General features: G+C 34.3%; 3 protein-coding genes across 3 annotated transcripts; 2 read left to right on the top strand and 1 right to left on the bottom strand.

Moving 5' to 3' along the window:
- Positions 1–3,242: 3,242 nt before the first annotated feature.
- On the bottom strand, positions 3,243–5,059 carry LOC132267004 (cytochrome P450 77A1). The gene has a single exon (XM_059768042.1). The coding sequence runs from the start codon at positions 5,048–5,050 to the stop codon at positions 3,494–3,496; it is 1,557 nt and encodes a 518-aa protein (XP_059624025.1). The 5' UTR covers positions 5,051–5,059; the 3' UTR covers positions 3,243–3,493.
- Positions 5,060–14,225: 9,166 nt separating this feature from the next.
- On the top strand, positions 14,226–14,870 carry LOC132281987 (vacuolar iron transporter homolog 2-like). The gene has a single exon (XM_059783634.1). The coding sequence runs from the start codon at positions 14,226–14,228 to the stop codon at positions 14,868–14,870; it is 645 nt and encodes a 214-aa protein (XP_059639617.1).
- A 5,954-nt stretch (positions 14,871–20,824) lies between these two features.
- LOC132266997 (RNA pseudouridine synthase 6, chloroplastic) lies at positions 20,825–27,256 on the top strand. Its single transcript, XM_059768030.1, has 10 exons — positions 20,825–21,147; positions 22,357–22,485; positions 22,611–22,865; positions 22,949–23,030; positions 23,810–23,925; positions 24,016–24,070; positions 24,240–24,351; positions 25,065–25,234; positions 25,539–25,889; positions 26,870–27,256. Exons 1-9 carry the CDS (start codon positions 20,894–20,896, stop codon positions 25,809–25,811), a joined length of 1,446 nt encoding a protein of 481 aa, XP_059624013.1. The 5' UTR covers positions 20,825–20,893; the 3' UTR covers positions 25,812–25,889; positions 26,870–27,256.
- The last annotated feature ends 72 nt before the right edge of the window (positions 27,257–27,328 follow it).

Here is a 27,328-nt window from a genome sequence, read left to right as displayed (position 1 = left end):
CACCCCAAGGGATTGCCATTGATGATGCAAGCAATGATGCAAGGTTCAAAGATTGCATCAACAAATGTATCACGTGGATCCCATATCCATAACAGACAAAAAATTAATTAAAATTTCTGCTTAAAACTCTTTTTCTATATATATATATATATATATATATATACTTACTGAACAATATTAATTATATAAATAATTAATATTGTTCAGTAAGTTATGTAGTGGCTTTTAGCAAAAAAAAAATAAACAGAAAAAAAGAAAAATGAAATTGTAACGCTTGCAAATTATTATTATTATTTTTATTCAATAATCAAAATAACTTAGACAATTTATGTCTAAAAATATTTGGGTCATCGGGTTGGGTGTGGGTTCACTTACTTATTTAACACTCAACCCATTTATGACCTACTGTAAATGGGCTGATAATGAGTTATTAACCCCATACTGGCTTGTTCATTCATGACCAGCCCAAACCCACACAATTGCCACTTTTAGGGCCTGTTTGGGATGGGATTTGGTATTGTTTTGGGTGTTTTGATATTACATTTTGAGTCCATATCACGTTTGGAGTGGGCTGATATGACATTCAACAGTATAAAAATAGATACTAAATATAGGCCCAAACCCATATCAACAGATTGGTGATATTAGTTGTTTTGGACATTGTAGCTGTCCAAACACATAAAAGATTACTGTAGTGAAGAAAATAGGTATATAAGCCTTATTTTTGGAAATCCTACCACTTCAGTCTCTATTTTCTTTCTCTTCACGCAGCGGCTGAAAGAGCGATTCAAAGAAGCGAATCGAGAAACCCTATTTTCGTGTTTTCGAGACAACAAATCTTTCCCCCTTTTTTGCAAACCTTTGTTATAGCTGTCGTTCCGATCTTGTTCTCTAAGTTGTTGTGACGCGATTCAAAGGCAAATTAGCTGACACCTTAGTTCCTTGTTCGCGACCAGGATTAGAGGTTTTTCTTTGCAAATCTTGGAAGAGCTTATCCGTACATGTTCTTCTTCGCACAATTTTGATACATATTACTTGTGGGTAGGGGTGGCAATTCATGTTGGCGTGTCGTGTTCGTGTCGACACGATTACGATACGGACACGATTAGGGTTGACACGAACACGACACAATTATTAATCGTGTCTATGACCCTTGACACAAACACGACATGATTATTATACGTGTAACACGACACGACACACATAACTTGTTTAATAAATGGGTCAAGATTTGACACGACACGAAAAGACATATTTAAGTCATTTTCGACACGAATACGACATATTTTGCTAAATGGGTCATTTTTGACACGAACACGATACGTTTATCTGACATGTTTAGTTAATCAGGTTAATCGTGTCATAATCGTGTTTACAGGGCCAAACACGAATACGACACGTTTAGTTAGCAGGTCAATTCGTGTCGACACGATTATAACACGAACACGATTAACCCAAACCCTAACCCGCTTATCTCGTGTCGTGTTAGCGTGTCGTGTCAAATATTGCCACTCCTACTTGTGGGTTCTGATCAATAAGGAAACATATATATAGGACTTGTGCACGAAATTAGAACAACCTCACACAGGAGGAAATATGAAAGGAATAATTAATAAAAGATCGATGAATATCAAATCTGTTATTATTGGACTTTTATCGGTACACTAGTGATCCTTGTAGGTTCTGATCTTTTCCCCAATATGGAAAGCTCTAAATATGGCATCATATTTTTAAGCCTATTGTATTGAATTTTCTCTCTCATCTTTTCCGCAGTGAAAAATATAATGTTAACCTAATTTTGATATAAACTTGTAATTTATTTTTTTTTTCCAACAATTTTGGAAACATTCAGACATGCCAAACGTGTTTTGCATGATTCTGTTTTCAAAATTTTCATGACATATATTCATTATCAAACATTATTCCAATTTCTATCTAAAACACTCATAAACCAAAACGGTTATTTTAGTATTGACTAAAACCATAATACCTAAAACATATCGCGATCCAAACAGGCCTTTAGGCTAGGGAGCTCTATTAGTACAAAGAAATTATGCTTAAAAGTAAATTTTTTTTATATACTCCATATATCTTTTAGTTTTTATATGCTTTGTATATCTTTGATATTCAAAAGATAGTAGTCCAGTGAAGTTGGGGATGGAATACACATAAAGAGTATGGTAGGGGTAAAATGGCCAATTTACTTACCTCATATTTTGGAATAAATAGGATTAAAAAATTAAGGGCAAATTTGTATTTTTGTATGTTTTTAACTGTGTGAGTGACAAAAAAATAAAAATAGATTTAAGTGATAATAATTTTCGAAAGAAATTTCAATATAATATTTAGTCAAACTTGAGGAATTGCCAGTAAAATTAATCATTTTATCTTTCTCTTAAATGGAATAAGGAGTATACAAATTACTAATTAGAATGCATACTTGTAATTTGATATTTTAATTGTATGAAGTACGTTTTCAAAGAGCTTGTAAATTTTTTATGATTTAATTATAGAATTGTACATATTGTATTAATTATTTTTTGTGAGTTTCTTACTTGTAATAACCTATTGAATCTCTTCTTAAATTTTTTTGTTTTTGGTTTTGTTTTGTGCTCTTCTTTCTTCTAACCTTTTGCCGTTTCATGTGAAGAGATTAAGGGCTTCAGTATTTAAATGTATAGTATGAGTTTGGGTTTACCTAGGCCTAATTGTCTCAGCTCAATAGTGTTAGTTGGGCTTTATGTATCTTTTGGACTTTGTACAGCCCATCGTTGTACATATTAAATTATTAATCAGTATATTGCTTGAATTTCCCAACGAAAAGAAAAAGGAAAAAAAAAAAAAAAAAAACCGATCATTAGGATTTTTTTATTAATATATACATATTTTGAAACTCCCTTTTCTTTCAATAAAAAGGACACAATCCTCCCCTTTTCTTCTCTTTCCAACAAAAAAAAAAAAAAAAACATGATTGTCACGTTAGCAAATAGCTACCACGTACCACGACCATCATGAGAAGATATTGTATAAGTCTGTTTTCATTAAATAGCAGGTGGTTAAGAGAAATTTTTCGTTGAGTGTTGCATATTTATAAGTTGGCTATGCCAATGAATATGTGTCTGTCCAACTTAATATTTCCTCGCCATCCGTATAAATATCACAAAACAAAATTCCAATAATATGATAACATTTTATTTCAAAGCGTACAACACGTCTAAAAAAAAAAAAAAAAAAAGCTGATCTATTGGCTATTTATGCCATCCCAATCACAATATATATATAACATTAATAAACGGGACACTTCACAGCTTAATAAATGATACAATTAATACTAAGTTTGTGGGCACGCAAAATACACACACATATAGATAGTAAAATTTAAAGGACACTTTTTATGCATTCTACTACTTCACTATTGCACGAGAAAAGAAAGGAAATATTTAGGTAAATTCATGCCAGCAAGCAAGTAAACTGCTATGAAGATGACAACACTTCAAGCTTCATCCTTTTGCCTCGGTAAAATACCTGCTTTGAGAGGATTCTTCATCACAACAGTGAAAGCAAATGTCTCGGTCGGGTCGGGTGGGGCGTCTGGAACCCGGACCCACTTGAACGCATGAACCATCTTTGCAAGCAACAAATTGACATGCAACGTACCCAGTGTCAACGCCGGACAGATCCGCCGGCCGGCACCAAAAGGTACCATCTTCACTCCCCGAGTCCCAGTAACGTCCACATCCACCCCGTCCCCGTCCAGAAACCTCTCCGGCCTGAACTCACCCGGATCCTTCCACACACTCGGGTCCTCAGTCGTCCATGCAGTGTAGAACTCCACGCTCACGTCCGGTGGTATGGTGTACCCGCCGAGCTCCGTCTCTTTAGTGGTGGCATGTGATAAGAGGAAGTGGCTTGGAGGGTGTCGCCGGAAAGTTTCCTTCACCACTGCACCAAGATAACACATTTTCTCCACATCACTTTCCGTGACAATACCATCTTTTCCTACATGATCAACAATCTCTCTATATAACTTTTCTTGTATATCTTGGTTCATTACCAAGTGAAGAAGAGCCCATTCAACAGTGGTTGCACTTGTATCCGTCCCGGCATTGATCACCTCCGAGACAAGTGTCACCAGTTCTTCTTCACCTAACCGTCCCCGGTCTGCTGGTTCAAGTTCGAACAGCGAGTCAATGTAAGCTGCACCAACGGGGCTCAACATCTCTGAATCACCGCTGCTAGGGTTCCCACTAGGGTTTCCACCACTTTCAATGAACGCTTTTCTGTTCCTTATTAGAGGAACCAAACACTCCAACTGTTTTTTCCTCAATATTTTTGCTTCTTTCAGTTGCCGGCCGAACAAAGGCATAAGCACCGGCAAGAAATCGGGAAGCTTCGGCGTCGTCATCAACATAACATCTTTGAGCACGCTTTCGATGTTCTTGATCCGGTCTTCGGAGATTCTTGCACCGAAGCATAAACATATGAGGATGCTGCATATGGTGAGCCTACAGTTGTTCATCACCTCCACAAAACCCTTCTCCAAAGCCTCACTACGGAGTCTTTTCATATGGTTTTCCATAGCCCACTTCCGGATCCAACTGCACTGCTTGATTCTCATCGGGTTTATCAACTCGGTGACGAAGTTCCGGCGTAGGGTACGCCAGAGAGGGCCATGTTCAGCCGAGTTAATGGCACATTTTCCGACACTGAACAGAAGACGGATGGGAGAGTCTGCTGGTCGACTTGCAAAGAGAGGACCCTTCTGAACTAGGGCTTCATGGATGAGCTCAGAACTTGTTACAATAACTAGAGTTCGTTGGCCCATTTGTAAGGTGAACATAGGGCCATACTTAGCCCGTAAATCACGTACCACAAAGATGAAGTGCCGGCGTTGGAGGATAACTTGCACCAAATTACCCACTAGTGGCCAACCCCGTGGCCCCGGCGGGAGGTGGTGCTTCGTTCCACGGCCGGATACTGACCAGTATCGCCACCACAGAGTCAGAAAGAGAGACCATAAAGAAAGTATAACAATGTCTATCAACTCCATTGTAGTGCAATGAACTTGGAGTAGTGCGGGAGCTAGGTAAATAGATAACACTCTTTATAAAGATGACATAGGTGGAGATTGAATGAGTTTTATCTACCCTCTGATTGTATTCAATGTTTTGATCAGAAATATTCAATGTATGTACGGATGCTGTATATATGGTTATAGGGTTTTAGTTGGGTTTTAACCACTCTGATAGATGAGCTTTTACTATGTGATATATATATTTATTTTTTACCATTACTGTGTGATATTTTCTAGTGAAAGTTTGGATGGAAGCAAGAAAAAGTGTCTGCTGATTTACAGAGGGAAAAGAAAGGGTTGGGTTTGATATTTGAATTTTTGAGAGTACACATTACTTCAAACTCATGATGAAAACTTAATTTTAGGTATATGGCCAGAGTTTGAATGTACAATTAATGTGTTTACTCAATACACGGTGACTTACACTAGCCTGCATGTGCATCTCTAGTCAAAAGTTTTTGGCTTGCCAATAATGATATTTGAATTTTGAGGGTAAAAAATTTACTTGAGCCGCATTTGTTTTCTTAGGTACTTCATTAATATGAAAAAAGTTTCTGAATAATGCGAAATATAAAAAAATTATTGTGAGTACAAATTCTTAAAGTAATGGACCATAGTTCTAAATTAGGGTTCCACCAAATTTGTTACAATTTCATAAAGTAACAGAGTAATGGACCATAAATAGTTTTAATAGTTCAAATTTTCTATTGAAATTCAAATCTTTAAGAAAGTAATTGTTAGAATTTAGTGGAATAAAAAATTCAAATAGACATGCAAATTTGCAAAATATGTGTGCATCCACCTTTTTATTATTATTATTATTTTTTATTTTAAGGATTAATTTTACTGACATCCTATTAGGTTTGGCCAAATATCACGTTAAAATACCGATCATTCGAAAATAACTGTCACTTATATTACAAACGTTTGTTCCATCTTTCACTCACACCCCAACCGTCCTATATGCAAAGCTCTTACACCATCTAAAATGACTTAAATACCCTTTGACTTTGTCAAAATAGATTTTTAACTTAAATAATTATATGAAAAGACTAAATTATCCCTAAATGTTTTGATAATTTACAATTTGCTTTGGTAAAGGTTACGTGGCTGCCCATCATCTTGATATCTTATCTAATGTCTACGATTGGTTTTTATAGATAAGATCAACAGTAATCAAAGGGTTTCAATTGTCTTCCTTGTACATGTTTCAGAATGCAAGATTCTATTTTTCCTTTTTAGTTTTATACTTTCTTCTTCTTCTTCTTCTTTTTTAACTTTAGTGTGTGTGTGTCTCTCTCTATATATACTGGAAGGCTCTTACGCGGTCCAAAATAACGGATTTTTCAATGGACCAAAAGTCAATTAGGAAAATTGTTAATTTACTATAATTAGCCAATATCTTTATTCAATATCTCTTTCTTTAATCTCTTCCATTCTCCTTGCAATCTCAATCATTACCGTCATATCCACACCATCACAGCCACCATCTTCACCACCACAGCCACAACACAACTACCATATTCATTCTCCAAAACCGGATCTAGGTCACTCTCTCTTTTTCTTTCTTTTTTTTGCACTTTGATTTTTTTTTATTTTTTAATTTTTTTTCCCCTTGATGGCCTGACTGTTGCTCTCTTTTTTATTTTTTATTTTTTTCTTCGTTGACCCATTATTCCACACATTGTGAAAAAATGTTGTTTTTTTATTTTTTATTTTTTTATTTTTTTTATTTTTGGATCGAATTTTGGAGAATGATCGAATTGAATATGGTAGTTGTGTTGTGGCTATGGTGGTGAAGATGGTGGCTGTGATGGTGTAGATACGGCAGTAGTGATTGAGATTGCAAAGAGGATGGAAAAGATTAAGGAGAGAGAGATTGAATAAAGGTATTAGCTAACTATAGTAAATTAACTATGGTTAGGTTTGATAAAGTAATAAAGTGTAATTTTCCTAATTGACTTTTGGTCCATTGAAAAATCCGTTGTTTTAGACCGTATGAGAGCTTTCCTGTATAATAAAGCTTAATGTGGGTCTTTTATAAGCTTGAGCAAGAAAAATTGATCACTGAGTTTCAAGAAAAAGATATACACAGAGAGCTTTGAAAGTCGAAGCATATACAAAGAATTGTGAGAGTTGGTGCTTAATTGTTACACACACACACACATACGGGGTTAAGTGCGGAAAATAACCTTAAAGTATGCTTACAATGCATATCACATCCCTCACGTGCAAAAAATACTCCTAAAGTTTCAATTTGGTGCAAATAGATCGCTCTGACAAATTTAAATTTTAAGTTGACTAAATTACCCTTATGAGACCATTTTATAAAAAATATAAAATAAATAATTTGTAAAATGACTGAAAAGGACACACTATTGGAGGACGCCCCTCACTTGCAAAAAACACCCATAAAGTTTCAATTTGGTGCAAATAGGCCCCTCTGAAAATTTTAAACCCTAAATTGATTAAATTACACTTACTGAACCATTTTATAAAATATTTAAAATAAATACTCTTTTAAAATGACCGAAAAGGACATTATTGGAAGGACGTCGGAAATGGATAAGTAAAGATAAAAATAAAAAATAAAAATAAAAGAAAAGTAAAGATAAAAATAGAAAATAAAAAAACAAAAATAAAGCGCAAAATAAAGAAAATAAATCTGCTCTAAACTCCAACAATCAGTGCACACTGATATTGGAATTTTTTTATTTATTTTGTTTAACAGTTTTGGTACAAAAAAAAAAAAAAAATTTAGTAGAAAATAGTAAACTAAAATCTCAAAAAATTCAAATCTTTATTCTACAAATTGTCAACGTTTAAAAAATAAATAAATAAATAAAAAAAAAAAATTGAGATATATATAGAGAAAAAAGTTCCAAAAAAAAAAAAAAAAAAAACGACAATATGCACATAATACCCTTATATTATGATATTAGTAGCATATATACCCCTTGGGCATTTTTAGAAGAGTAAAAAGGCAAAATAGGTATTATACACTAATTTATGTCAAATGGGGTATTTTTACACAATGTGAAAAGATTATGGATATTTTTTACACGCTTTTTCAAATAGGGACTAAAAATGCTACGTAGAGTATACTTTAGGGGTATTTTTTGTACTTGTATGCGTGTATGTGTGTGTGTATATATATATATAAGAAATTAATAATCAATTAGTTTTAGTACTCAATCAACATTCAAACAAAACAGACCTAAACACTCTCTCTAGGTCCTTCACCGTTGGGATTCCACTCAATTTTTTGCAAGTATCATTCACTTGGTATCAAAGCTAATACTCTTTTTTATTTTTTATTTTATTTTTAAGAGAGCTAAATAGACAAGGTGAACAAAGAACATAAAAAAGATCATAAAATCCATATCCATCATCGTTTTAAGCCGAGAGGCAAAACGAAGAAAGATGAAATATACCCTTGTTGTAAGTGATTATGTAAAGAACACCGAGATTTTGCAAAGTGCGCGCCAATATCAAATCCAATTTTATTTTATTTTTTTTGGTATGGATTTTTTCTAGGGTTTTGTAGGATAAGGAGGGGTAGTGGTGGTGGTGGTGGTCGTCATCGTCACTGGTCTTCACTTCGTCATCTTTGGAGTACTCGTTCGTTGGTCGTCATCGGAGTAATTTGCTCACCATTGCCATCATCGAATCAACTGCACGTTGTCGTCGTCACTAGAAGGCCACATATCGTAAGATGAAGCTTATATATACATTAGAGTGAGAAATTAATGATTTTGTTCGTTTAAGTTTTGTCTTGTCTTTATTTTATTTATTTTATTTTTTTTTTTGTACTTTTTAATTGTGTTAGTGATGAAAAAATAAATTTAGATCTATGTGATAGTAATTTTTAAAGTTATTTTTATGTAATATTTAGCCAAATTTAAAGAAGTGTCACTCAAATTAATTAATTTTTATTCTAAACAAATTAAGAGTGAAGAATTCAAACACGACACTCGGGGGCGCGAATCACCTGTAGTGAGGCTCCCATGCAGTTTCCTGCTGTAACTTTTAAGTGGTCCATATTTGGCCACATCATTCTTCAGCTAACGGATACTAAAGCCGTGTTTGGTCAATTACACCACTATTTATAAGTAACATTTCACCACCATTTATAAGTAACATCACATAGTCTAAAAAGTAATATTACATATAAATATAACTCAATTCAACATATCATTTATGTTATTATTTGAAATTAAAAGTGGTGATATTTCCTTTTACAAATGGTGATGTTACTCTTTAGACTCTTTGATGTTACTTATAAATGGTGGTGAAATGTAAAAATAGTCTAAAAAGTAACATCACAACCATTTATAAGTAACATCACAAAAGTCTAAAAGTAATATCACATAGTTTAAAAAGTAACATCACCACGTTTTGAAAGTGAAAGATACTTATAAATGGTGGTGATGTTACTTTTTAGACTATGTGATATTACTTTTAGACTTTTGTGACGTTACTTAAAAATGGTGGTGAAATGTTACTTATAAATAGTAGTGTAATTGTCAAACACAGTCTTAGTATCTATTAAGTAGAGTAAAACGTGGCCAAATTAAGACCACTTATTACTTAGGGTTAATTCCACCTACACCCCCTGACGTTTGCCAATATTCCACTTACACCCCCTCTACGTTTCATAATTCCACCTACACCCCTTGTCAGTGACGGCCGTCCACTTTACTAACGGAAATATATGATTTTACTAGATTGCCCATGAATTATATATTAATATTTATAATAAAATGTATTTGAAACTAAAAGGTCTAAACTACCCTTTAATCATCGTCGTCCTGATGGTGTCTTCGTGTTCATCCTCTTTTTTCGACTCGACCACTGGTCGGTGACACAGATTGCCTTCTTCTCCATCTACATCCGCAATTGCTCCGTCAATGGCATCGGCATGCTCGTTGGCAATTGGAGCTTCCATGCGCGATCGACATGCACAGTTCGACTGCCCTCCACGTCGTCGATCAACACCGAACACAACCCAATACCCAAACAAACCCAACCTCACAGCCCTTTATCCTTGCGAACGGCGAACCGAACTGGAAAAGCGGACGATGGAAACTGATAGATATGGGTTTTGATTTTTTGAACAATCTGAAATGATCTGCCGATATGGGTTTTGATATATGTAATAGGTTTTGAACTTTTGATTCTTGCCGACAGATAGATTAACTGAAATATATGGGTTTTGAACTTCTGATTCTTGTAGATTTGTAGTTTGCAGTTGCAGAGAGAGGGTAAGTTCAAAGTTAAGAACGAGAATAGAGATGAAGACGATTGGGGAGGCCCTAAAATTATATATATATATATATATATATATATATATATATATATATATATTGATTCTGATTCTTGTAGATTTTGTAGGTTGCAGTTGCACAGAGAGAGGGCAAGCTTGCGAACGGTGGCTGAAATGATTTGCCCTAAAATTATTTATATATATATATATATTGATTCTGATTATTGTAGATTTTGTAGGTTGCAGTTGCAGAGAGAAAAGGCAAGTTCAGAGATTTGCCCTAAAATTATATTTATATATATATATTGATTCTGATTCTTGTAGATTTTGTATGTTGCAGTTGCAGAGAGAGGGTAAGTTCAGAGTTGAGAACGAGAATAGAGATGGAGGCGATTGGGGAGGCTGAAATGATTTGCCGTAAAATTCTATATATATATATATATTGATTCTGATTCTTGTAGATTTTGTAAGTTGCAGTTATAGAGAGAGAGGGCAAGCTTGCAAACGGCGAAATAGAGACGTCAAATCGGTGGTGGTGGTGATGGTGCTGCTGCCGCTCCACTGCCACCTTTGATTATTCAATGGTAGTTTTGTAAATCTATGTTGGTCAATGAGGTTGAAGATGTTATTTAAGATATTAAAAGGGCAAAATTGACCTTGCATCAAATTTTTCTTGATGACATCACCACACGCCGTGAGTTACTTAACGGCAGGGGGCGATTTATTATCCAAATCAAAACCTCATGGGAGATGGTTAGAATTATGAATATTAACAAAGGTCAGAGAGTGTACGTTAAATTAACTCTATTACTTACTATAAGAAAATTACAAATAATATTCACGCACTACACGGCTGGTGATTTGCGCCCGACACTTGGTACGAAAAATTAGACAATCTACCAACACACAATGTCAAATCTCAAATAATATTCACGCATTATTTATTATTATTATTATTTTATTATCTTACCACTTTAGCGACAAACTCCTGTAATGTAGTTGGAGTTTGACATTTGGATCACTGTGGTTCATGGGCCACTGACAGCTGTTTTTCCGTACCTGACATCTTTTTGGCTACGCCAGCCAGCTTGCTAACAAGTACTCCGTATAAAAGAAAAACTAAAAAAAAAAAACAAAAAATGTACAAAAGAAAAATAATAGGTAAGAAAGGGATAAATTAGGCTTACCTCCCCGAAAATTTGAATAAATTATATACTATTAAATCGTCTATTATTTTTACTTCTCTTAAATTTGTTAATTGCCGGTTGAAAAATAATTTAGAATGTAAAAATAGTCTTATATTATAATAACATATTATATTACATTTTGTATCAATAAAAGATAAAATTTGAACAACAGATTTGTCGGAATAAAAATGATAAAGAGTATTACAGAGCACGCACGCCAAATTTCGAGAGATATCATTTTATTAAACGTTGAATAGTCTACTTATATGTTATTTGTTCAAACTTAAGAGAAGGTCATTGTTAATATTATAAAAGAAATTGAAAAATTCTAGTATTTTTTTGTTCAAATTTTGGAAGATTTATTAAAGATTTTTGAAAAAAAAAACATAAATAAATTTAAAGCGACAGTAAGTTCTTTTTTCTTTTCTTTTTTTGTTTTTGTTTTTGTTTTTGTTTTTTATTTTTTTATTTTTAAAACCAAGTTATTAAAAAAATATCAACCAATTAAATTCCCTTATTTAAATTATTTGAAAATAAAAATCACTGTCTCAGAAATGAAGCAAGAATTTAAGGGGAACCAAACTAGAAAGCCTATGTTATAATGTTATTATAACTAAATTTAACTCGGTTTTGATTAAGCCTGTCCGTAAGATTACTCTTTATGTAGTACTATCATCATCACCATATTGGTATATATCCTACATTATTAGATCACAAGGCTTGACCAACTTGTTGAATTGTGTCGCAATTAAGGATAGATAGTAATGAATGGGTTGATCAGAGAATTTGAACAAGTTTAATTATGTGATAGTGTGTTCATATCATAGATTAATTATCATACAATAAGAATGTCCTAAATTAAAGTTAGATCAATTTTACCAACGTATTTAAACTCATATATATATAATTATCATACAATAAGAATGTCTTAAATTAAAGTTAGATCAATTTTACCAACGTATTTAAACTCATATATATATATATATATATATCAACAACAAAGCCAGCTCGCTCCACTTGTTTCAGCTCCCTCCACTTGTTTCACTACTACTAAAAATGATGTTCATGAACTATATTTGACAACTATTTAATTGGACAGAACTAATGGTCGACCCCTCAAATTAATGTCAGAAGTAGCACACATGCATTGTAGTACTACGTTTGTTGTGGACACACCAACACAAAGATACACACATATGTAGGAAAATGATAGGAGGACAGTTTAATTTATTAAACCACGTTACCAATGCACGTGAAAAGAAAGGAAATGTTTAGATTAATTCATTTAGACCACCAATAAAGGAAATAGCTATGAAGATGAAACACTTCAAGCTTCATCCTTTGCCTTGAGATCTCATCACAAAATTGGAAGACTGTGACCCTTTTGGTCGAAAATTTTGAACCGGGAATTCAAAGCCCTCCCATCCACATCATCCAATGGAGTGGGTGCGGATTTGGCTGTTGGAATTTTTTTTAAATAAGATTTATTTTGTGGCCTTATACATTATATATATATATATATATATATATATATATATATATATATATATATATATCATTATTAGATTACAATGTGATTATGGATAGTTTATGAGTTGAAATTATACTTATCAATTTGATGTCTAATTGATAATATTATCGTTTACTTTTGGATCGTGACTTTTCAATTTTATTTGGTAGGTTTTATCCTAATTAGGATAACAATGGCGGGTTTGAGATGGGAGACCCTAACCCCATCTTGACTCCCGGTTATCATAGCTCTCCCATCTTCGATCGCCTAAAATTGTTTAGCATATCTTTTCCATCTTCGATCACCTAAAATCGTTTAGTGAATGGAGTGGGTTTGAGACTGGTTTAGGAAAGTACTTTTGAAGTTGCATTACAAATCTAACAAAGGTAAATAATGAATATCCTAAATTAAAGCTAGATCAATTTTACCAATCAATGTGGTTATGGATGGTTCATATATGGGTTGGGGTTATACTTATCAATTTGTTATATCACGAATTCATAAAAGAAGAGATGAAATTATCTTAACTCAAAATAGAGTTTAAAAAGTTACAGTATAAATTTTAATTTCATTCAAAAGTTGTAATAATTTAAAATTCAAAACCGTTTAAAGTGCCGTTAATTAGTTATCAAATACATCTAAATATAATACACATTTTTAAGATAAAAATACTTTAAGTGGTTGAGAAGCAATTCCAAACCGATTCTCATTTTCCTTAGTCTTGTCACTGGCCTAACCCTTTGTTATTGCCAATGGTCTCTCAGTATCTAAAAGTCAAAATTCACCCAACTGTAGTTAACATAAAATACACAGATCGTATACTGTCTGTCTATTTTATAGTAATGTATAAAATGAATGGTACATATACGATATCACTTGTAGAACAGTTTACGTATAGAACTGTTCATTACTATTTCTTCCCTCTTTCGGTTCTATGTCCATCAGTACCAAGTACCTACCATAGTCCAAAAGTTTCCAAATTTAGTTGAAGACAAAAATTAAATAATTAATGTGATGTCGGCATGTATATATTAGGTACCTCTATCACTATCTATGATCACAACTTCCTCTATATATACCTCCCCCAATTAATAGTATTAGCTACCTCTCTACGTACAAAATTATTTACTCACATATATCATAAGACATTTAGACATATATAACAAAATTATTTAGTTTTCTTCCATAATGGAAGTTGTGGTGGCTCCTTCTTCACGTGAGTACTGCAACGTTGAGCGAAACCAACAAGAGGAGGTTGGTGGGAAGCATTCTGAGCATTTTGATTACTCACAAAGGGGACAATGGCTTCGCGCGGTCGTCCTCGGAGGCAATGAAGGGTTGGTGTCCACTGCATTGTTGGTGATAGGAGCGGGAAGGTTTGGGCATGAAACGAAGGCTTTGATCATCACTGGCCTGGCCGGGCTATTTGCCGGGGCTATGAGTATGGCAACGGCGGAGATTGTGTCTGTCTATACTCAAGTTGATGTAATGAATTTTCAAACAAAGAGAGACCTGAGAAGGGGAAGAAGAGGTGGAGCGTTTCTTAGAGGGCCGGTGCCGAGTCCGACTCAGATAGCAATGGCAGCTTCAGCCGCATATGTAGTCGGAGGGGTAGTGCCACTACTAGCTGCGGGGTTTATAACTAGTCTAAAAGTGAGGTTTCTGGTTTTATTTATTGTAGCTTCTTTGTCCATGTTAGCTTTAGGATGGTTTGGAGCCAGACTTGGGAGTTCACCCATTGCCAGATCCTGTGCAAGAGTCTTGTTTGGAGGTTGTATTGAGATCATGATTATCTTGGGGAAGACCAAACTTCTCCAGTGTTTTGGGCTCTAGGGATAACATCATCAACCTTTTCATGCATTTTCGTTAGTTTGTTCTTGTGATCGGTCGGAATTCTCTGACCATGTAATAATTTCTCTTAATAAGTCATTATTCAATGTGATTAATCTTCTCAATAAATAACATATGTAAGGGGAATCAAATTGAATATACCTAGATCTCACTTTTCCAAATAGAATCAATGTACTTATGTATATCTCAGACCAAACATTTATGCCCATGGCTCCTAATTAATAGGAAAAATATCATACATGTGTTCGTAAATAAAAATAAATTTTTGTTATTTTGTACATTTTCTTGGCACTTTTAGACACTACGCTGACACTTCTTGGATACTTAAATTGACACTTTCAAATATTTGTAAAACAAACTTATCCGGTAATCTTGAAAATAATGTGAACACATTATTAAGTGTTCAACTTTTTTTCTTTAAGAAAAATTGATACTATACACATATGATTACAAGAGAAATATTAAATGGTATTTGTTCATTTAAAATAAAAACACTATTATGATAAAAGTAGTGGAATTCTGTATATATGAAATAAACTACTAGGAAAATTCTTCAAGGAAAGGGGCTTGTATTGAGATCATGATTATCTCGGGGAAGACCAAACTTGTAACACCCCCACATTTTCCACGCATAAGTTGATCAGGCTTATACACGAAAAACGAGGGATATCAAAAACAATTGGCAATATACAAGCATGGAATACAAAATGATGGAAATAAAAGAATTTAGACAGGAAAGAAACATTAAATAATACAACATCCATCCATCCTTTATTTAATACAGTACTTCATTACAACTTGGAAATCCTACGTCAGGGATCCCTAAATATAACCCTGAGAGTTCAACGTCAAAAGTAAATAAAAACTGAAACTGAAATACTACATAAAACTTCTACCCTGCACTGGATCGTAGGCGTAGATGAGTTCGGATGATGGTCCCACACTGCTAACCTCAGCCTTGAAACGGATACTGACCGTATCCTGAAATAACAACAATGGTGGGTCAACCCCACGAGCAAGTCCTCTCTACTATGACCCAAATCAGAGAATCCAATAAATTAATCATTATGAATCGGATGAGTACTATATCTGTATACATCCTATGGGAACTATCCGATCGGATGCGTACAGCTCAAAGCAGACAGAAAAGTTATGCTGACCGTCGAACTCGTGCTTTGGAGTTTAAGGTTGGTGATCAGGTTTTGCTTAAGGTTTCTCCCCTGAAGGGAGTAATGCGGTTTGGGTCAAAGGGTAAGTTATCGCCTCGTTTTGTGGGTCCTTTTATGATTACAGATCGGATTGGGGCAGTAGCTTATCGTCTGGCTCTACCAGATAATCTTCATAGGGTACATAATGTTTTTCATGTATCTATGCTGCGAAAATTTCTACGGGAAGAAGATCGATACCAACACATTGATGTGGGTGAGATTGAGTTGCAACCCGATGCAACCTATTTGGAACAACCTTACTGTATTCTCGATCGTAGGAATCAGATACTGCGCACGAAGACTATTCCATTAGTACGTGTACAGTGGAGTCATCATAGTGCTACAGAGTCTACTTGGGAACGGGAAGATATTATCCGTGCCAAGTATCCAGAGCTCTTTAATACGGGTATGTAGTGAATTTCGGGGACGAAATTCCGTTATTCGGGGGGGAGAATGTAATACCCCGTAATTTATTAAAGAGTTTAGTTATGTAAATTCAATTATGTGTGGATTCCTTTACCTATTATTGTGCATACTGCATTGTTATATTAAGTTCATTTAATGGTGCATGTAAATTAATTGTGTATGTTAAAATAGTAAATTTATTCATTTAATTGTGCATGTATTATTGTAATTAATTTTATTTGTTGATTATGTTTAATTAAGCATTATTAGTTAATTAAAGTATTATATTTGTGTTATAAAGTATTATGATGATATAATGTATTCTTATGTAAAATTATAATAATAATAATAATAGTTTAATAATATAATAATAATAATAATATTATAATAATAATTATAAAAGTTTATTAATAATAATAATAGTTATAATAATAATAATAGTATTAAACCAATGTCATGATGGAATTAGAGATTAGAATAGGATTTCATCAATGTTTATGGGTGGACTTGAAGCCATATGGTTGGGAAGATGGTTAGTAGATGAAAAAAATTAGATATTTGTAATATTTATATTATATATTTTGTATATAAATTAACTAGCTTACCTTAGAAGAAAAGAAAGGGAGTTAGAAGCAAAGTATAAATTCTAGTGAGCTATTTTATAAGAGTGAAAGGAAAAGAGAAAGAGAAAGAAGCTTGGACCGGTGTAGGCGATTTTACCTGACTACGCGCAGACCGGCGGATTTATTTTAAATCCAAAAAGGCAAGTTATTATCTATTTTTCCCCTTTGAATTTATAAATTAATTGTTTAGTTTATTGATATTATTTTAGAGCATAGAGACCATGTAAGGAGTTAAATAAATTAGGGATTTTAGTTTATTAAATTAATGAAATTTTAATTATATAGGATGGTATATATTTATTTAATATCCTATGAAATTAATAATGGCCGAAAATAATTAAATAAGGCTTTAGGGATTTTTCTAGAATTTTCTAGATTTTTCCGGGGCTTTTCTGCAATTTCCGGCGAACCTCCGGCGAAGATTCCGGCCACCGGCAGTGAAGAAGATGACCAGAGTGATCCGGTGTGATGCGGCGCATGGTAGGTTAGTGCGCGCGTGCATCCTGGCCATTGGTAGGGTCTGATTGATCCGGTGCATCGCGGTCCATGCTACCGCGGTACACCCGGATCTATGAGCACAGGATTGAGTGATGAGAGGGTGAGATGATTCAGTGTAGCGCACCCATAGTAGGATGATGCAACCACCGAATCAGGAGCCGCCGCGTCAGCAAGGTACCATTGGTGGGCGCGTGGCAGCGCGTGCGCGCGCGTGGAACTCTCCAGACGCGCGTGGGAGCGCGTGCGCGCGCGTGGCTGATGCCAGACGCGCGTGGAGGCGCGTGGGAGAGTTGGGAAGGTTGGGCTGCGCGTGGGGAGGCTCTGGGAGGCGCGTGAGGGCGCGTGTGGGGTCTTTACAGCTATTAAAAATTACCAGAATACCCCTAGGGCCTGTTTTGTAAATTCCAGAACCTTAAACTTGGATTTTTAAGTACTGAGTTGGTATTTGCGGGTTTAACGGGCCACGAAATTATTATTTTAATACCCGTTACTTATTCTTATGGCCGATTAATCTTTTCTAAGCATTTATTGGCTCGTTCACAGTATAGATAATAATGTGATTTATTTAACGACATTGTTAAATATAAATAGTGTTATTATCTTGTTAAATGGTATCAACCATTACTCATAAATTAAATAAGGCCATGGTTGTAGTCAGATAAATTATCCATGATATCTTATGGGATGTTTATACTGTTAATTGATATATAAACCATGATCATTATGCTGTGTGCATTTCAGGAAATAAATGGACTGTTTAATTATGTCGCATTTATATTATATGGATGTGTTGCCATATAGAACCATATGAGCTGGCTAATAAGTTTAGACTCATTTATACCTTATGCATTCGTTGCGATAGACAGATGTGTGGCTGTCGGGGTATGTGGTTTAATATTATTGGCATGTGTTGCCTAATTGACATACTCGGTATATTTCTTAATATTGTTGGCATGTGTTGCCTAATTTATATGCTCAGTATATTCATCAGTACTTTGCGAGGTGTTATCACTGTGTAGTTCGTTATAGTCTGTGTTGTCAGTACCGTGCACCATGTATAATAGCTGATTTCCCGGGTAGGGAAAGGCGACACTTAACCACCTAGTGTGAGTCTAAGTGATCACCGTCTATTCTGGTTGAGGTCATGTTATACATCGGATAGTTCCCATAGGATGTATACAGATATAGTACTCATCCGATTCATAATGATTAATTTATTGGATTCTCTGATTTGGGTCATAGTAGAGAGGACTTGCTCGTGGGGTTGACCCACCATTGTTGTTATTTCAGGATACGGTCAGTATCCGTTTCAAGGCTGAGGTTAGCAGTGTGGGACCATCATCCGAACTCATCTACTCCTACGATCCAGTGCAGGGTAGAAGTTTTATGTAGTATTTCAGTTTCAGTTTTTATTTACTTTTGACGTTGAACTCTCAGGGTTATATTTAGGGATCCCTGACGTAGGATTTCCAAGTTGTAATGAAGTACTGTATTAAATAAAGGATGGATGGATGTTGTATTATTTAATGTTTCTTTCCTGTCTAAATTCTTTTATTTCCATCATTTTGTATTCCATGCTTGTATATTGCCAATTGTTTTTGATATCCCTCGTTTTTCGTGTATAAGCCTGATCAACTTATGCGTGGAAAATGTGGGGGTGTTACAAAACTTCTCCAATGTTTTGGGCTCTAGGGATAACATCATCAACCTTTTCATGCATTTTCGTTAGTTTGTGCTTGTGATCGGTTGAAATTCTCAGACCATGTAATAATTTCTCTTAATAAGTCACTATTTAACGTGATTAATTTGTTCAATAAATAACATATGTAAGGGGAATCAAATTGAATATAGCTAGATCTAACTTTTCCAAATAGAATTAATGTATTTACGTATATCTCAGAACAAACATATATGCCCATGGCTCCTAATTAATAGGGAAAATATTATATACGTGTCCGTAAATAAAAATAAATTTTTACACTTTTAGACACTTCGCTGACACTTCTTGGATACTTTCAAATATTTCTAAAACAAACTTATTCGGTAATTTTGAAAATAATATGAACACATTATTAAGTGTTCAACTTTTTTTCTTTAAGAAAAATTGACATTATACACATATGATCACAAGAGAAATATTAAATGGTATTTGTTCATTTAAAATAAAAACACTATTATGATAAAGTAGTGGAATTCTGTATATATATGATATAAAAGTCATTGCAACTCTTACTATAAAAATTACAAATAAATTAAAGATTTATAATCTATTACTCAATACATATATAAAAATAAAAATTCATATTTATATAGCCGTGTCCTACTTTTTAAAAATTTGGCGTGCTAATGTATCCGTATCATGTCCATGTCTCGTGTTCATGCTACATTGACACTTATTTATATGTTATAATTAAACAATATATATTATTAATGACGTAACTCGGTAGTTCCTCCTTAACTTTTCGGAGGAAGAGAAAGTTCGAGCCTTTAAAGATGAATGGATGTGTGAGTTTCTAGTCATAGAGAAAATAATAATAATTCAATACTAATTGAACTTGGATTATGTTAAATCTGTTATAAATTCGACTTATTTAGATGAGAGGGCATTGCACCTGTTTGTGGCTTTGGATCTCCAAAAGTTGAAAAATGTTTCGAAACACACTTTCCTTAATACAACTAATCAAATAATTAGATGTAATTAATCATCAAGCATTTCATTTTACATAAGATAAATCAAATTAAATTTGGATCAAAATTTAATTAATTCATAAGCCCATTTATCCTTTAATGAAGGTACTAAAAAGGAACAAATCATGAATAAAGTTGACCTATTTATACATTGCTTAATTTTTTATTTTTATTTTTTTAAAAAAAAAAAAAAAAACATATTTTTGCAAAATGACTAGTCAGTCAAACACTTGGATTTCATCCGTAATAAGTGGTAAGGTCGATCCACAATTTCTTTGAGATAGTTGCAAGTCAAATTAATTTATGGAACTAGAAGTATCTTCTCTACTTTGAAGGGAGAAACAAAAAAAGTTCTTAATTTAAATATCTTGTTTGAGTCCGGTCCATTCTCAAGGTAAACTGGGTTAAGCCCAATAAATATCTTGTTGGAGTCCGGCCCATTTCTATGGTAAACTGGGTTAATCCAAATAAATATCTTATTTGAGTCCGGCCATTCTCAAGGTTAACTGGGTTACGCACTTAAACGGTTAAACCCCTTTCTTTTTCTATCCGGAGGTAGGCATCCGATAAACCCAAAAAAAAAATGACTATTTGTTGTGCCGCCGGTTTGGCTTCAGTCTTCACCAACGGTTTGGTCTCGTCGCTGCTATGGACGTCGAATCGCCGGAGCTTCGTCACCCCTGTCGCCCTCGCGCGCACGTTAGCATATTCCAGTGCCCTCAAGAATCACCACAAAAACCTCAGGTGGAATTCTATCAACAAAGCCAGAACGTTCATCTCTCAATCCTCTGTTTCCTCAGACGTTCTCCCCACACCCAATACTTCTTCAACTGATGTGTAATCTTTATTTCATATACTTAGTTATTTTTTATTTTCGGTAATTTATCATAAGATTTTTGTAGTGTGATTTATCTAGGTCATATTGCTTACTAATTGATGGTCGTGATTATTGAAGCCTGCATTATAAATATTTTCTTTTTTAATTGTTCCATCACCATTCATATGAAGGTAGGAGACCCTAGGCGTCTACTCTAGCTGATGATGTTACTTTTCTCATTAAAGACTTGGTATATAAATTAGTTCTGTATAATGTATTTAGTTTTATTTATTTTTTATATTTTAGAAAAATTTGACCATTTTATCTTTAAATAGATTGGGCGTAAATTCCAATGGTACATTTTGATGGATGCATGGATTTGAGATGAAGATACTTGAGTATAAATAAAATATTGGCTACTGGAGTTACCTTTAGAGGTCCAAAGGAAATGTTAGATTAGAGGTTTGGGAGATTTGTTAATTTGAATCCTTGTGCAATTAAATCTTTATTGCATTGAACTCAAATACCTACTTTTGTGTTGTTATTTAAAATCCACACATACAAGGTTCACAAATTTATTTATGCATCTTGTCCTAGCCTAAATCATTCAGTCTGAATGGAACCAAAAGTTATAGGCAGGGTTTGGTGGGAATGCGGTTCATAGATATTCGTAACAATGTAGGACAAATTTCCTTCTCGAACTAAACCTCTCTAGCTAAATCACACTACATAAGAATAAAATAAATTTAAATGCTTCAAGAAGACACTTTAAGGTAGTGACTTACCAACAAAAATAAATTCATTTTCCAAACAAACAGTAGCTCCGATGAAGAAGTGCACCCACATGCTATTTATTTGGACTCTCAGAATCTTTTTGAATGCCAGATATAATTATTTATTTAGGTTCTTAGTATCTTATGGATGCCAATTAATCAGGTATACAACTTCGTATAAAGGATTCAGGGAAAAAATAGTTCATATGAAGGGAATCTTTGCTATATCATGATCTTAAATTTTCTTCAGCATCATTTCACCACTGATATAGTTTTTTTTGGGCAAGTAAAATGAAGGGTCGAGAGATAATTGTTTATCTTCTAATGCCCATTTGAGCTCATCCAGCTATCTGCTGTGTTAATATGAAAATTGTTACATGATTTCTTTATTTAACATTTTAAGTCCTAGAGCCTAATATTTTGTCCTGTTGATCATTGGACATAATTTTCTTTCAGCTATCCTGAATATCGTAGCTTGCTTCCTTGCCCCTCACAAAATGGCCCACCAAGAGTGGAACATTTAGTTGTCATGGAAGGAGGGCCAGTTCATGAATACATTAGTAAAGCTTTGGATCTTCCTCCTCCGTGAGTGCTTTCTTTTCGTTTTCTTATTATCCTTACTTAGTGAACTGGCACAGTGTCTTTCGTTGTTCTGTTTATTCACATATGGCTAGAATGATGTGGTAAAATGTTAAATTTCATCGTTGAAGGTTTGTTGCAGATCTCATTCATTTTGGAGCTGTATATTATGCCCTTGTATGTCCAAAGCCTCCTCCAAGTGCTACTCCAGAGCAAATTAGGGTATATAAAGAAGTTACTGCTCCATCAGTTCTCAAAAAGAGATCTTCCATTAAAGGAAAAACTGTACGAGAAGCACAGAAAACTTTCCGGATAACTCATGTTGATGAAGTTGTTGAAGATGGAACATACCTACGAGTGCATGTACACCCAAAACGCTTCCCGAGGTAATGGTTAACCAATTCCAAATAGCTGTTTACTGCTTTTTATGGAGAAGTATGGTGTCTGTTGACATTTATATTTATACCAGGTGCTACGAAATTGATTGGAGATCAAGAATTATAGCTGTATCTGAATCCTATGTGGTACTAGACAAGCCTGCGGGTACATCTGTATGTAAAACGATCCAATTATTTCTCGTATTGTTTTGATCCTACACGAACAAAGTTGCTTGAGTGGTATTTTTGGAAAACAGCGTTTTACAAATTGTCTGCGCCATTCCTTAGTTGATTTATATATTTATGATCGCATCGTCTAATTTATCACATTAGTTATTATGCTTTTCTCTTCCTATTTTTTCCCCCTTTCTTTCTGTGTTTCATTCTATACTCCCCCTCCACCCCAACACCAAAAAAAAAAAAAAAATTCTCATTATCTTCTGAAACCAACTCCACTTAAATCGACTCTCTCTCTCTTCCCCCCTTAAAATCCTTATTATGGGTAGGTTTAGAAATTTATGTGAGATCAAATATTGTATACGGTATGGTTTTAAATGAATACTATAATGAATATATATATATATATATTTTTTTTTAATTTCAAAATTTTATTTGTGCCTTGTGTTTTGGTTTTTTTTTTTTTTTTTTTTTTGTTGGTTTTTTTTGTGTAATGTGTATTAAGATTGCGTTGTTTAATCTGAAATGCTATTCCTATCAATGGAGATCCATAGCACAATAGAATGATTGACCATGTTTGTTGTTGAAGTTTGCAAGTACAGTGTTTATTAGCAGGAGTGTATTTATGACTTCAGGACCTTCATGAGGATCATTATCATTTTGTAACATATATTCCAGTAGATATATATATATATATATATACTTTGGTGCATTTATATGTCTTTTTAAAATTCTGGCTTATTGATTGTTCTCTAGATGATGTCGACTTCTGTCAGGTAGGGGGAACTACAGATAACATTGAAGAAAGCTGTGCAACATTTGCTACTCGTGCCTTGGGACTAACAGACCCGTTGAAGACTACCCATCAGATTGATAATTGCACTGAAGGATGGTATCATATTGAAAGTGAACTAGTTATATATATGTTTATGTTTGTTGGCTATTAATTTAGAGACCAAGTAATGGCTTCATTTTCCTGCAGTGTTGTTTTAGCTAGAACAAAGGAATATTGTTCAGTTTTTCATGAAAAGATCAGAGTAAGTTCATAACTTTCTTTTCTACTATAGACAAGTGCAATCTATCGAATACATTTTCAATGTGAATTTCAATTATTTACTTAAGGCTTTTCTGGATTGAGGTTTATTTAGTTATTTTTAGACTTGTCTCGGCCATTTACTCTGAAGCTATTTGTCCTTTTACCATCAGGAGAAAAGGGTAAAAAAGCTTTATCTTGCTCTTGCTGCCGCTCCTGTTCCAATTGGAGTAATTACCCACTACATGCGTCCGATTAACATTGCCCCAAGACTTGTTTCTGAAGGTAACATCTAACAAGCATAATGGTAATCCTATGAATTCGTTTTTTTTAAAGAAGTTGTCTTTTAGATAACTCTTTAGAAAGTTTATGTTTTGAAGAAGGCAGATACTTATATGTTGTGATGTTTCATTTAAGTAGCCCCAATTTGAAATGCAAATAAATACTTTGACCAAGTGAGACAAATAGTAACAAAGGATATGATGGGTCTCTTTACTTATCAAAGTTGCTTGTGCTCTTCTTATGTGAATGTTCTCGATTTGTGCATGACCTACAGAGAGCTCTACTTGATGGGATCCCAAGCCCTTCTAATCACATAATTTATCCTATTGCACTTGGACAGACCTCAAAAACTGAAACTAAACAGTTGATCACTTCTCTTTCTAAAACAATAACATGCCTCGTATATCTATATATATATAGATATATATATGTACTGGAAATCATATTAGTTAATATTACTCAAAATGTGTTATTCCCAATCAGTTCACTTCTTATTTTGAAAAAAATTAATTTTCCCTTGTCTTCTCAACTACCAATACAGTGTCCACATTACATGATTTCATATAAGGATGCAATCTAATTGAATTTACTTAATGAAAAGTTTGAAAACATTATTTCTGTAACATGCGTCACAATGCCGGGAAAAAGAAAAAGGAAAAGAATAAGAAGAAGAAAAACTTCTTTGTATCTAACTCAAGTAATGTGGATGCATGCAGATTTCATTAAGGGGTGGAACTTGTGTCAACTTGAGATCTTGGAATGCAAGAAGGTTCCTTGGCCAAATTCCTTAATTGAAGAGATGTATAGCATTGAGGATTGTGGATGGCCTTCAAAAGATTTTGCATACGAGTGTATAATCAACCTTTTGACAGGTCGGACTCATCAGGTATTTTCCCCTTATTTTATGTGTGGTTTGTTTTCCGTTTTCCCTTTATTCTTGTAATCATAGAATATAACTTTTCAGAACTGGATCAATTTTCTGTGGTATTATTTTTACCCCTATGCTTCTGGGGTAGTGGGGAGTGAAACGTGGTTATAGTTTTACTTTGATTGTTTTATGCACGTTGAGGAATCAACTAGGAATATGTGATCAGGTCAAATTAAAGAGAAGTGTCAAGTAGGTGCCAGTTATAAGGCTTCATTTAGAAGTGGATTTTCAGAACTTGATGACTTTATGTCACATTATATAGATTCGAGCACAATTGGCTGCCTGCAGTGCACCAATTGTGGGTGACTCAATGTACATGCCAGCTGCAATTCAAGAGATGAGCACTCCTGGAGTTAACCCATTTGGCAAGTACAAGAAACAATATACAAGTGAGGGTGATAAAGCAATGGCTGTTCAAGAGTGGATGACACAGCATGGGAAGGAACCTGGTGTTGCTATTGGTCTTCAAGCATGTCAGATTTCATGGGATGACGGAGAGCACTTTTACCAGGCTGGATCTCCATGGTGGAGATGAAAAGAGTTAGATCTGCTAACAAGTGCTGCTGGATCAGGTCTCCTACAATTCTTCGTTTTCCTTCACATAAATCATGAGGTCTGTATTCCTTGTCACTGTTTTTTCAAATATCTAGCATTCAAGTGTTTCCTCCTCTTTTTTGCATGATACATACATACAAACATACTCACACATGCACAAATAGATTGCATCTAAGTGGTAGCATTATATATATATATATATATATTTTAGAAATATGCAGTTTAAGAACAAAGGAATCTGAAGTCCTTAGCATATGAATTACTTCTGTTCCCCCTTGAGGCCTCAAATTAGTGACAAGTAGAGAGTTTACTTGTGGTTAAACTAATGTGCATCAGGCAAATGAGCCTTAGCTCAATTGGTTTCTTGGTGGTGGTTTTGGAAAGGTCAATGTTTTTTCTAGTTTTTACAAGGATTGAATTGGGTACTATTGTATTTATGAACAAAGACTCGAGCGCTTTAATTGGAATTTGACCTTGATCCTCTTATGAAAAATCATCTCTCTTCTAGCTACTGTTCATTTAATTTCTCAATTACTGATGCTGAGATATTTTAACCTGCGAGACTTATGGCTTGCAATAAACTGTTTATGTTCTACTCTCTGTATCCAAATTTGCAAATTCTGAAACTTTTTTTTTGTATCGAATTGGCCAGTTGCCCCTTGGATAATTAAAGCATGGACCAGGCAATATACCCCCTATCATCTTCCCTTTCCTCCTAATGAAGAAAAATGCAACACGGATTAATTTCTTGCAAAATCTCTCTGGTATTACAACCACCAAACTATGTGCACAAACAACTCCTTATTTTTGGGTTAGGTGCATGTCGTCTCTGGCCATAGGGCAAGACCATGTAGTTTCTGAACCAGTAAATCTTTTCCTACAAGCATGTAGTCTCTGGACAATGGGCAAGGGCATTGATTGTGAAATGAAATTTTTTTAAGACTTGTATGTCACGCGGCATTATTGAATCATTGTTTTGTTTCACATACCTAATGTTATGGCACGCTGACAAACTCTTACTTAACCGTCTTTTGACAGGATATTTAAGTTGCCAGTTATGTAATCTACTCACTTGACATCATAGAGAAATGATTCAGTGGAGGTGCTAGGATTGTTCTCCCAAAATACCGCAAAGCCTGTTGCACTTGTATCAGAAGTGTGCGGAAAAAAAGTGCGTCAAGAAGACTCCCAAATCTGTGATTGATTCACCATATTCTGTACCCATTGTGTGAATTATTCCCTCTGCTACTGCGGTAACAGTTTCTTGAATCCTTGGTGCACGTGAAAGCCTTTATTATGCAGTATAGACATACAAAGCTTCTCATAGTCTATTGAGCTCGTATGGTAATGTTTGTTGATGGTGACTGGTTTAGGTTGCTTACATATTAATGGAGACACCATCCTCTGCTGAAGTTTTTCCCGTCATTTCTTGAAATATTGGTGAAATAGTTTCAAAAATTTTGGATTTGCTTGGTTTATAATTCTAAAAATAGTTCT

Source organism: Cornus florida, unplaced genomic scaffold (assembly GCF_030987335.1).
Source record: "Cornus florida cultivar Cherokee Brave unplaced genomic scaffold, ASM3098733v1 CherokeeBrave_3.0.0_Hap2_Chr01, whole genome shotgun sequence".
Lineage (NCBI taxonomy): Eukaryota > Viridiplantae > Streptophyta > Magnoliopsida > Cornales > Cornaceae > Cornus > Cornus florida.
The sequence above is the reverse complement of the archived record's forward strand: the minus strand, read 5'-3'. Positions and strand labels throughout refer to the sequence as shown.